Source organism: Rhinoderma darwinii, chromosome 1, assembly GCF_050947455.1.
Source record: "Rhinoderma darwinii isolate aRhiDar2 chromosome 1, aRhiDar2.hap1, whole genome shotgun sequence".
NCBI lineage: Eukaryota > Metazoa > Chordata > Amphibia > Anura > Rhinodermatidae > Rhinoderma > Rhinoderma darwinii.
Window position 1 is genome coordinate 69,112,776 of NC_134687.1, and position 13,147 is coordinate 69,125,922.

Sequence of the window (13,147 nt, forward strand, 5' to 3'; positions counted from 1 at the left end):
ATGCATCATTTTGGAAAATCAATTATTGTTTCTAAAAATGTATATGTTATAGATTGTAAAAGTACCAAATCTTGTTGGAGCATATTTGCAAAAGTAACAAAGAAACAGTCGTATAAGTTCAGATTTATGGCGAATTAACATTAGTGTTTTTCTACTGCAAGTTTTCCCTTTTGTATTTTATATGCAACTGAATGGACAACTGATACATAAAATATCCGTTTCAGATGTCAGTTTGCATCCCACAGAAATAAATGGGATTCATCAAACATTTCTTTATTTTTTCTTTTATTGTTTTTACAAATTAAATTTTGAAAAAACAAAACAAATATTGTGCATTCAGCCTAAGTCTTGTACCAGAACTGATAAACTTAATTTGTGCTACAAAGTCAAACAGTTTTCAGATAGCAGAGAATAATATATATATGAATTTTCGTCAACTCTGGAATTATAAACGGTCTTTTTTTTTTTATACAACATAATAAATCCAGCAATGAATTTCACTCGTAGTAAGTATGCTCTGTTCACATTAGCATCGGAGGACAAGCGATGCATTACTCCCGTCAAAATATAGACACCACAATGGACCCCATTGTAAGTTAACGGGGTCCATCAGGGGCCTTTGATATTTGTTATATGATTGTTCAGAGAATTGTGACTTCTGTTCTAAACAGAGGCCAGAATGCTGATGTGAACCGAGCCACAGAGCCTAAGACCGACTAATATAACCTATCCTTATTAGGCTGGAGTTACTGTAGTCGGCTACTTCTGCCTCATGTTGGTTTGGGTGATGCTTTAATTACATTACACACTTGTGCTAGATATTGTATAATTTATATTGGTATTTTAAAGAAATTCTCAAGATGACTAGAAAATACAATGGCTTGTAATTCGTATAATGTATCGCTCTTTTGTTAATACTGAAATAATATTTTCGGATAATTAGTTTTCTTTACCAAAAATATAAATCTAACAAGAATCTGCCTATGGATAAATATTTGTACTTTTGCCACTTTTTTCTGAATTTCGGTCTGGTCTTTTTTTTGTCTTATTTAAATAATATATTGGTTAATATATTCCATATATTTATTACTCATATATTTTGTATTTTACGTGAACACATATTTTATTATAATCCTGGAGGATGCATTATTTTCATTTCACATGAAGATTTCATTAAAAAAATGGAAATGGCTAATAAATATAAAGATACAGTAGATGATGCTCTATGGAAGAAAAAGTTTTAACTTTGCACACCATATAAAGATAAATAATGTTGATTTTGGAACTGCTATATGCTTTAGGAAAATATGTGATCTGTGATCAGTCAATGGTAATGGCTTTACATAAAATATACAAACATATTGATCCCCCTTTTTTAAGAAAACAAAGAATATCATAAGTCTTCCTTACCATGATTCTTTTGAAAGTAAATAAAAAATTATTCTATACTTGATGAGTATTTAGAGATCCACACCTAAGCTGAAATTAACATTTTAATTTTTTTGTTGGAGATTGACTATAACTTTTCATGAATGTCATTGGGGTTGTACATTTTCCTGGGCCTATTGCCTATAGCAGTTATCCATTACCATTCTGACAGTTCGTTAAGTCTATACTAATGTAAATAGTGATTCTCTTCATTGCTAAATTATAGTTATCACTTAGATTGTGTTCTATATTTCCAATGAATAAACCATTTCAAATATTTTTCTTCATCACCTATTCCACTTTGTAAATAACTTGTAGACTCTGCAGATAACAGACAACACTGTATCTACTCAGCTCAATCTTTCTATCAGTTTTTTTGACAACCTATCAAAACACTAACATACTACAAGGAAATATGAGGTAAGCTGGTATATACTTTAATTGTTTTAAGATGTAGCGCACAGTAGTGCTTAAGCTGTTTTACTTTCTTTTGCTCAATTTTACATAAATTTGTTATGAGAAACTTAACCATATTAACCTTTTGAACATTTTCTTTAATTTTCTATCCCTAATACATCAAACACCATGTATATAAAGGGGTTGTCCTAGATTCTTTTTAAAACAAAATCTCTAGAAATTTGTAAAAAGTTGACAAGAACCCCCAAAATTTCATAACTGTTCTTCTATTCTCTTCTGATGATATCCCTCTATCCTATGTGATGACCAGACCACAGTGATGCTGAATATATAGCGATATAACATCACACCACCACATGGTCCTACAGCTGTAGATGAACTTAATGACCGAATCGAGATGCATATTATTCATTAAAATTCAGTAAAAGCAAACCTCAAATATGTCAAATTGATTTGCATAATATATCCTAATGGCGGGTAAGTCATATGTGAACCGGTACATCTGAAACCTGAATTAGGAATTTGCTGATGTCTATAAATAAGCTTTAGTTACTTTGTATAGCTACTATTTAAACATTCTACATTTTTCTAAATTGTTAACAGTGTAACATCCTGCATTTTATAATAGTACTACAGATCTACTTATAAACAGGAGCAGATACACGGCCCTTCCTCTTTATAGCCTACGTACATTATTTTAAAATGGCAAAATGGTGTATGATTTGGTAGGCATGCTAAACCATAACAATATAAATGCATAGTTGTAATCACACACATTCAGTCAATCATAAGTATCAATAACTTGTATATATGTACTACACGTTCCCATCATTATACTAATCTTACAGTTTACAAATAAAGAATATACAAATAAAGAAACACAGGATAAACTGCTTTTACAATGAAATTGTACTTTTTTGGCCCATGTTTCCTATACCATTGGAGCACTTGGTTTATCAGAAATCTTTCTGAAATTCATGTAATCAAAAAGGGAAAAACTCAAAGAGAAGATACATGGACATTTCTATACAAGAAACAATGGGCCACATTTATCAAAATGAATTTTAACATCTTTAATGTGTTTAAGTACCAATAAAACAAACAAAAATGTAATAAAAACACTAGAATGTCTTTGTGCCAACCTCACCTAATGGAGATATTGACAATGAATCAGCCAGAGATTGGTACATCTGTACAGGAAGAAAAAGTGAGTTGCAACAGGTGCTTGCAAATACAGTCTCTAAGGTTCAAAACTACAATGTGTTAGGAGACTAGAATGTTTTCTTATATTTTCACCTAATAAAGAGACCAGTCTGATCTCGAAAGGATGGTCACAGTATCCTGCTGCTCCCAGCTTTATTCAACCACTGTTAACTCATTCTTCACTTACAGTTTTTCTGCTAATGTGTACTGATCCCTGTGTGATCCACACACAAGTAAGCATAGGCTGCTATGGTCATTATTATCATACATTTTCAGTAGTGTTGAGCCCAAGAACCAATACCACACAACCAGGTATCTCTAGTATAGACCTATTCACTATTACTCAGAACTACAGTACTACTCTATGGAGGAGGAGGGGTACTTTTATTTTATTTTTGTCTTTCACATAGGTACATGTCACACTGTCACCTTGAGACACATGGCTGTTCTCAAACCTTATCAGTGGGTACCAGTCATTGCTTTCCTATGCAAAAACATAAGAAAAAGAGATGGTGGAATCAGTTTCCGATTTAGAGTGAATCAGAATGAGCAATGAAAAATGTTACTTTAAAAACTTCAGTGTGATATAAAACATTTCAAATTGTTGAAATCACTTCAATTGTCCCCTCTGCCCCATCCTATTTCTTGGTATAATCATCAGTTGAGGCTGAAGAATCTGAATAAGATTAGTAAAGTGAGGACATTTTTCTTTAAAAAAAAAACAAGCGTATATATAAAAAAAAACAAAAAACATGTTCGATAGGTGTAACAAACTAATTAAGGGCAGGAGAAATAATAAATTGGGCATTTACTTTCAGAAGGCAAATATTAAATTAAAGTAACATTTATTATATATATATGTAATATTTACAGATCATTGTTTTTATATACAGTATATGTTACTTTATACAAATATTTATAATGGTGCTACAGTATAACTTACATTTCTTAAGTGTTACATTTAGAATCCACCACTCTCATTTCCATACATTGAAATGAAAGTAGAGAACTAAACATTAACAATCTTTTAGTAAGTGTATGTTTAAATCAGTGTATATTGTAGAGTCTACATTATACTTATCTACTTAAGCGTATGTAGTGTGGATGCATGTGACTTAGGCCTTATTTACATGAGCGTATTTCACGTCCGTGATACGAGCTTGAAAATCACGCACGTCGCACGGACCTATGCTAGTCAATGGGGCCGTTCAAACATTCCGTGTTTTTCACACAGCGTGTGTCCACTGCGTGAAACTCACAGCATGTCCTATGCTTTAGTGTTTTTTGCATATCATGCACCCACTTCCGTGTGCTGCGCGTGATTCGCGCTACAGTTGTTTAAGAAATGAAGGGAAAAATAAAACCCCCTCCTTCATTTCATTTTCTAAACCTCAAAACCGCGTGTCATAAGGATGCCATATGCGCAAAAATCACGCAGCCACGCACCAAACACTGATGACACACGGAACTGCAACGCGCAAAAAACGCTGCGTTTGTTTGCGCGTGCAAAACGAACACGTTCGTGTGAATTTCGCCTAAGTATTATTGCTTGCCAGTAACTGTGCATGTTATATTGCACACACCTCAATGGAAGATCCAGATTCAATTAAGGTGTTCTACTTTCAATTACATATATGAAAAAATATATATTTAGTTCTATCATATGGATAAAGTGCTCTGCCTCATCTCATGTTCCTTTTTGCATGAAAATTAACAATAACATTTAAATAATCTGTATAAATACACTTGAAAAGCAATGATAAAAACATTGCTGAATCACTAAGTGATAAAAGGCAAGACCACTAGAAAACAGAGGTGTAACTTAAAGCTCCTGGGCCCCAATGCAAAATCTGTAACAGTGCCCCAAATATCAAACATCATGTACCATATTACTACCTCTTAGTATAGTCTCCCCCTGCTTCACAGCTGTTAAATAGTACACACCAGTCCCAGCAATACTTTCAATAACTATAGCAACTAAAGCAATGATATCCAAATCTAAAAATCATTCAAGAGAAGCTTACATAACATTTCTTTGAAACAGAGAATTGAAAAGGATTATAAAGGATAAAATAAATAGATTATATAAACCTACAATACTATATAAACCAGATTAAAATTCACTGTGATATAATATCTAACTAAAATTATACAATTAGTTTTCCTAGGGTATAAGTATTCCTTAAAAAAAAAAATATTATTTTATAGTTTATTAATTACTTTTATAATAATTTTTTTTTTTGCTTTTAATTTTTTAATTTTACATTTTCTATATTGAGTTAACATTTAAAGATACAGGGGAAATATTCCCAAGAACATGAATTAAAGGTGTTTGCCCATCAGGGACATTTATGGCATACCCACAGGATATGCCATAAATGTCAGATAGATGCAGGTCCCACCTCTGGGACCCGCACCTATCTCTAGAGTGGAGCCCCCTTAAAACCCGTTCTACCTTTCATGTTTCCCGCTGCCATTTCATAATTTCCAACCATGTAATAAGAAAACAGTGCAGCTCGCTGAACTACGCTGTTTTTGTAACTCCCATAGAAGTGAATGGCATTTATGGAAACGGCGTAGCTCGCGTTCTACTCTGTTTTATGATTACATGGTTGGAAATTATGAAGTGGCAGCGGGAAGCGAGATAGGTAGAACAGGGCTTAGGGGGCCCTGTTTCAGAGATAGGTGCGGGTCGTGTTGATATGCCATAAATGTCCCTGATGGGCAAACCCCTTTAAATGCTGAGTGAAATTAAAATTTTATTGTCAAGCACTCTTCCCTGATGTATTTATTTTCTGAAATTGCCTAAATTGAGTAATAAAATTAATTTGTGACCATGGCAATTATGTGGTAATGTCATGCAGATTATTAAATTGATGAATATAAAATAAATTGACAAGTAATACTTTATGATAATTGCATGTGTGTACACTTGATATCCCCATTTATTTATTCTTTACAAATGTATACAGCTTTCTCATTTGTTATCCTATACTGAAATCCTGTACTTGAGACTTAAACACTGTAAAATACTATAAAGGACAATGTGCGTCTACAATGTGTTTACACAAAAAAAGTGACAAAGATTATTTGCAAATAAATTAAATCTCATTTAACATTTCCAGATTAAGAAAATTTTTGGTCATCTTTACCTTATAAACTCTCCTGAAACAGTAAACAAGAATCACAATACTGAATTATATTCTGTTGATAACAAAAACAGGTATTTTTTCCTAGAGATGCTCATATTGTTGCTTTGGAAGCATGGACTAGAATAAATCTATTTATACTACTGCTATAAATGTGAGAACACAGCGCAGGGCAATGATCAGCTTATAACAAAATTAAATAGAATATAATATAATGTTCTTGCTTTCGGGTGCTTAAAGAAAATGTCCACCGTTGCAACCAGGTTTTTATTGCTGCGATGAATAATTAAATGAAAAAAGTAATAAAGCAACTATGCAAAGAGGCTTTATTAAAAATCTACCGATTTGTGTCTCCAGCTCCTATTCTGACCAGTGGTGTACACAGAGGACAGAAGGCCCCATAGCAAAGATAAAAACTTGGCTTCTTTTAGGAGCTGCTTAACACCATCACACTCCTAATCAACTTCAACAGGAGGTCCTGATGCCACCATAACATTTTCATGAGATGTACATTTTTCATTTCCTTATTTACTAACATTGAAGCCTCTGAGAAGACCATATCCCTGTGCAGGTTCTCATAGCCACATATTAAAATGGGGACAAGGCCAACCAAGAATGAGCCCCCTCTCTCCAGGGGCATAATAGCAGATGCATGGTCTTCCTGTATGGCACATAACCTCTTGATGCCGAACTATGTATTTCCACGGTTACGGACTACAAACCCTGTGCAGTCTGGTCCTGCAGATATTATTCCTTCCATCTGTCACTTAAATTCTTAAAAACATACATTTAGTAGGGTAGCTAGAAGTATGGGACAAATGGAAGGAAGTATGACTGCAAGATCAGACTACACACACGGTTTGCTGAAGACACAAAACAAAAGGATATTTATTTTAGATACATCAGAGCAATAACAAAAATTGTTGTAAAGGTGGGAATAGAACAACAGCTTGATCTATAACATATACACTAGGTTTGTATAGGGACTTGGACATGGTCTAGCCTGCTCCCATCTTTATACAGAGAGAGGTTGTATGGACCATCCTGCAGCTTATGAAACTATTTTGTAACCCTCTGTAAACCCTTTGATTTTAGAACCCTCCTGCTAACACAGAGAAAGCACCGCTGTAAACAAGTCTGTTAAAACGCCCAAATGAACTTGGACTTAAAGTTCTTGGTTAACTTTGGGGTAACAATGTTTCAAACAAATTAAGTAGAATTGTGTAATATTAGAGCAATACTATGAATACGTTCTCACATCATGTTACATAATGTTATAACTTACAAATTTGCTTTGAATGGTGTTTTATATATAAAAAAAAGGTAAATAATTGACTGGACAGAACTGTAGTGCAATTCCAGTGAACAAGCACATTTTAGCAAATGTTTCAATGTTTCTGAGATACAGTAAAACTTCCCTGATCAACTTATTAAATACCACAACAACACAATGCTACTAAAATGGAATCATTCCTTTTAGTATTAATCAAAGAAAGAATGAACCTTAATAATTTGACATAAAAACATCGTTTTAATCAATTCTGGGAAATTAATGGTACACCTAAGTTATGGAATCAGGAAGGGTTTTTAGTAAATTAGCACAATTGCATCATATAAAAGATTAGCATTGTATTTAGCAAAAAAGATCCCCAAAATGAAAATCAAAAATTGTCTCAGTAAAATGTGTTCTCTGTTAACAAGAAGCCTTTTCTCGTATACTGTAGTAACTCCTTAATCCAAAGTGAAAATACTTTGCAGTCAAGAAGGAACTTTTTTTTTCTTTTTTAATATGCCAAGACTGCTACAGTATCTATTCGAATCCCAGTCTAGTTAACAGTGCCCCCTCCCCCCTCTTCTTAGATAAGAGGTTCTTACTGTACATGTCAATTCACAAGTTATTAGTCATACATACTAAAACAATCTATCAGAGTCTGAGAATGCCAATACATTTTTAGCATACAAAGTCAACAATTCTACTTTGAAAGGACTAGCCCTTCTATGGCGAGTTCCCGGTTCAGATAAGTGGCCCAATACACCAGGTTAAAAGTACCAAATAAGAGTGGAAATACTATCCTAGACATTCTGTCAATTTTACTAACACTGTTGAATGTTTTCTTTGCCTCTTGTGGTTTTGCTTTGTTGGCCTCTGCCGTCGCGCTTTTTGATATTGTTGGGAGGGCAGAATCCTTAGTGATGTTTGGAGCATAGTTTGCTACCGCAACTGCATAGGCATTGTTTTTCTTAATTACAGATGCTTTCTCCTTTTTCTGATAAGAGAATAAATAATTAAAGAAAAATTAGTTGTTCAGTGATTAAAAAACAAAATACATATTATTTGAGAGTTTTTGTATGTTTATTCAGTTGGTGCTATTTAAAAAAACAAACAAAAAAACAAATTAAAACACAATTCTATGTCAATTCGAAAATGTGAAAAAAGTAAAAGCAGATTCTACACAAGATTATGTACATTTATAATACAATGGTATAAATTAGTGCAGTCAAGTTAGAAATATTACAATATGTCATTATAAGGAAAGTAATAGTATAAATTATGTCATAACATAATTTATAGTTTGTTTTTTTTACAAAGAAATGTCAAGAAAACAAAAGAAAAATGATGACATAAGATATGTGGTAATAACTCAAGTGAAATTTTATTCACATTGGGTTGAAGTACATCAATGGTTGGTCTAGTCATTTCACAGCCTCAGATGAACACTTCCGGCCGATGCTTATTTTAAATTTAATTTAACACATTTTGGTAGTATTTTGCAAAACAAAGCAAAGCCCAGTTGAACAGTGCTCAAAAGACTTATCCTTCTTTTCTTAAATCTGTCAGTTGCCCCATTCATTTTTCATTAGTAGGCCATGCCAGTAACAGTATCAGATAGAAGGAGCAGGGATGATTTGTGTCATAGTCAACTACGCTATTGCTTCCGGCAAAATGACGGATTCGGTGCACAAAAGAGACAAACGGAATCCACGGGCACTGGATCCGTCGCCATTGAAATCAATGGTGATGGAAACGGAAACCTATATTTTCCGTCGGTGTCAGTTTGTGTCTGCTTAGGGTCACGTTCTGACGGAAAGCTCAGACGGAACGTCAGAACGGGACCCCAACTCAGATGTGAACAGAGCCTAAGATGGATCAACAGATATGAGTAAGACATGTTTTTTTATATTATATGTTTGAAGTAAGGGCTTTCCAAATGTAGAACATATTTTAAAGAAATATCTAAAAATACTTGATTGGAAAAACATTTACAAATCAAATTGAACAGACAAGAAAACACAGGAAGATTTGGAAATTGTCACCTTAAAATAAGTAATTTTGGGAAAGTTGCCCATAGTCATTTATTTACACTGAAAAAAAGTGTTCCTACCTTGTCATTGACAACACTTTTTCCATCCCAAGCCCATCCTCTTTTTGTAAAATAGTTAACAGTGGCAAATTCTATCAAGGCTGAGAATACAAATGCATAACAGACAGCAATGAACCAGTCCATAGCGGTAGCATAAGCAACTTTTGGCAAGGAGTTCCTGGCGCTGATACTAAGTGTTGTCATGGTCAAAACAGTTGTGACACCTAGAGGCAAAATAAAACATTAATCAATGTGTTTATAGACGTACATATTTACATAAGTACATACTTTTATTTGTATCAGGTGCTTGGTTCCATGTACTAACAATGATAATTGATCTCAAGAATCTTCTACATAGAGAAGTGCAAGTCACAGTGAAAAATACATAAGAAGAAAATTATCACATACAATAAAAAAGGTCTTGCACCACTTTGAAAGTGAAATGAAGACTATACGTGTAATGATGGGGGTAGGGAAACAGACAAGTGAGCCCTAATCTACCAGCCACTCAGTCCATGCCTACTTGCAACGACCCGCCCTAGGCGATGGGGTACAACTGGGCGACAGTCCCTACACTCAATAAGTGCACGACAGACAAACAGACAAGGGAACACAGAACCTAAGGGAAACGGGGCAGTTGCCCACGGCAACACCGTGAGCAACAAGAGTAGTAAACGAGCCGAGTCAAACCAGGAGAGTACGAGGTGCCAAACGCAGAGCAGGAGAGTAGTGAACAAGCCGAGTCAAACCAGGAGAGCACGAGGTACCAAACGCAGAGCAGGAAAGTAGTCAGCAAGCCAGGGTCAAAACGAAGCAGGGACAAATAGTACAAAAAGCTGCAGCAGGGCCAGGAAACCAACAGAGAAGATTCACAAGCAAGGAGGAACAGGAAAGGCAGGTATAAATAGACAGAGGGCGGGAGCTAGCTCCGTCTGGCCAGGCTGCGATAGGCTCTCCCACTCCTAAGCCTGCCATCCTGAGTGGTGGAAGATGGAGTCAGTCTCACAGACCTAGAAGCAGGTGCAAACTGATTACCTATGGGCGTTGATAAAGAAGCTGTGCCTGGCAGATCCTTTACAATACGTGCCTAACAATATACAAAATATACAATATAGAAAAATAGAATAGAACGTGGTGTGAGAAAAGGCAAATGAGCACTCAATAAATTACCATCAATACTTATGCTTTATTTAATATTATTTGGATAGACAAACACTAGGTGAATAAAGCTTAAGCTGTTTACCCCCTGACTGTCCATCTTAGAATATAATGCCAATATGCAGTAATAATAGCTATAGAAAATAGGTACCTTCCCTAACCAATAAAGCCCTGTTCACACGGCGTGTATTTTACGTGCCAATATACGTATCAAAATCCGTTTGATTAAGCATCCCATTTAAATCAATGGCAAAGCGCGCAGTTAGTACATACAAAGCGTTTTTTTTACGCGGGCGTGTTTAAAAAATATGTAAAACGCCCCGAAAACGCACCAAATGTTCCCATAATCATTGTGAGTCCTAATTAGGCACCAAGAAATGCACAAAAAAACCATAAAAAAACATGCCGAAAATGCATTAAAAACGCCTGCATTTTAAAAATTGTTTCAACGCTAGCGTATTTGACATGTTTACATGTCGGGTTGTTTTTGGTGGAATGGCCTGTTGCTAGTTTAAAGCTCTCATTCCTGGCGACTGGACATACATTTGAGTCCGTACATTTTTTAATTTCTGCTGTAGTCGTCCAGCATTGCAGGGATCATGGTCAACATGTTTTGTCATCTGGCAGTGCCTGAAGGAGACGTTGATTCCTCAGTCCACGGCATTGCTGATGGGTTTATAGAAAATGCACAATTTCCCAACTGTATTGGGGCGCTGGATGGGAAACACATCGATGTCAACAAGCTACTGCACATTGGGTCCCGACTATGATTACAAGCAGTATTTCTCGGTAATGCTGTTGGCCATGGCTGACATAATTACAGGTTTATAATTGATGAACATCAGGTTCTATGGGAGGTTCTTCATGCCTACAACCCAGATGGATCCAGAAACTGTCCTCAAGATAGGACATAAATATCGGATCAGTGGGGGTCCAACTCTCGGCACCCCTACCGATGAGCTGTATTTAAGAAGCCACAGTTTATCATGCGAGAGCGGCTTCCCCTTCATTCCTTAGCTGTTCGTACTGTGAATCACCAACACACTTTTAGCGGTAGTTCACAGTATTACGGCCTCCTCCCATTCAAGTGAAAGCTAGAAGGCTGTAATACTGTGAACTGCCCTACAAGTGTGTCAGTGATTCAAAGTATGGGCAGTGAAAGTAATGAAGGGAAAGCAGCGCTTTCATGAGCGCCGCGGCCCCTTCAAAACAGCTGATCGGCGGGGGAAGCCGGGAGTCGGACCCCTGACGATCAGATATTGATGGCCTAACCTGGATATAGGCCATCAATTTCTTATAACTTTTATAACCTTTAATATAAGTGCCGATCAACATAATAGCAGCATGCTCTGCTATTGTGTCCGGTAAAATCACGGACACCCTGATGGAAAGCCTACATAATTTCTTAAAGTCAATGAGTTCATTCGGCAACCCGCAGTGTCAGTTGTGCAATTGAACCGTTGGTTCCCATTATTGCCTTTTTCTGTTCCTCTGATGGACGAAGGTGTGAACCCAGCCTTAATCTGCTACATCATGCTGTCCATTCACAGACGCACAGTACCTAATCTTCTATCATACCTGTGATGTATACATAAATGGATATACTTTCATGGTTTTTCCATAATATTTCATTGACTTTTACATTTAGTCTGTCTCATTATTTTTAACTTTTCTGTCATGCTCAATGCACTTGTTGTGCTGCACTGAGGACACTTTTGCGAATAATTGAAGAATATACAGAAGAAAATAGTCTGCAGACACACAAATCTACATTTAAACCCATAAAACGTAAGGGCTATTGAGTGTTTGTTTGTCTACCAACAGCATGTCACATGGGACAGACATCAGAATCATAGGATGTAATGCTACGTCAGTAATAAAACGACTCGTGTGTGGTAATTGCTAAATATGTGTGAGTAGAATTATTATGCATAAATGCATTTGGGCTTTTGTCACAGATACAGTTGACAGATTACTTTTGTGGTAGCAATAATAATGTGGGTTACTTTGCATATTTTCTCACAAAATAACATATAGTCTACTCTTGGTTTGAAAAATTTTATTACAGAAGAAAAATTTGTTACAAACATAAAGTATTCATAGGAAACCATGAAATGGATACAGTTCCGCTTTTAAGGCCAGGATCACACACGCAGTTTACATGCAGTTTATGGTACAGTTTTTGGCTCAGTTTTTTTTTTAACCAAAGCCAGAAGTGCTTCAAAAAGAAAGGAAAGGTATAAAGACATACTGATGCATCTCCTTTCATTTGTGTCCACTCCCATGCTTGTGCAAAATAACTGGCGGCCCAGTGGGCTGAATACAGACCTCATGTGTCTGATATGCGGGCTTGCACCAGAAACCAGTACATTTTATGCATTTCTTTGATGAAAAAACATAAATTCTGCCATTGCTTTTTTGGTTGTATTT

The 13,147-nt window shown here is 35.6% G+C and overlaps 1 protein-coding gene across 2 annotated transcripts in view; it reads right to left on the reverse strand.

Moving 5' to 3' along the window:
* Positions 1–7,708: 7,708 nt before the first annotated feature.
* The window catches only part of LOC142750501 (gamma-aminobutyric acid receptor subunit alpha-2-like), a 159,544-nt gene continuing 154,105 nt past the window's right edge, over positions 7,709–13,147 (reverse strand). For both annotated transcript variants that reach the window (XM_075859504.1, XM_075859512.1), the window contains 2 exons: positions 9,581–9,783; positions 7,709–8,464 (listed from right to left, as the gene is read on the reverse strand). In XM_075859504.1, the coding sequence (XP_075715619.1) occupies positions 8,171–8,464; positions 9,581–9,783 (497 nt within the window). In that variant the 3' untranslated portion in view covers positions 7,709–8,170. The remainder of the gene's footprint in view (positions 8,465–9,580; positions 9,784–13,147) is intronic.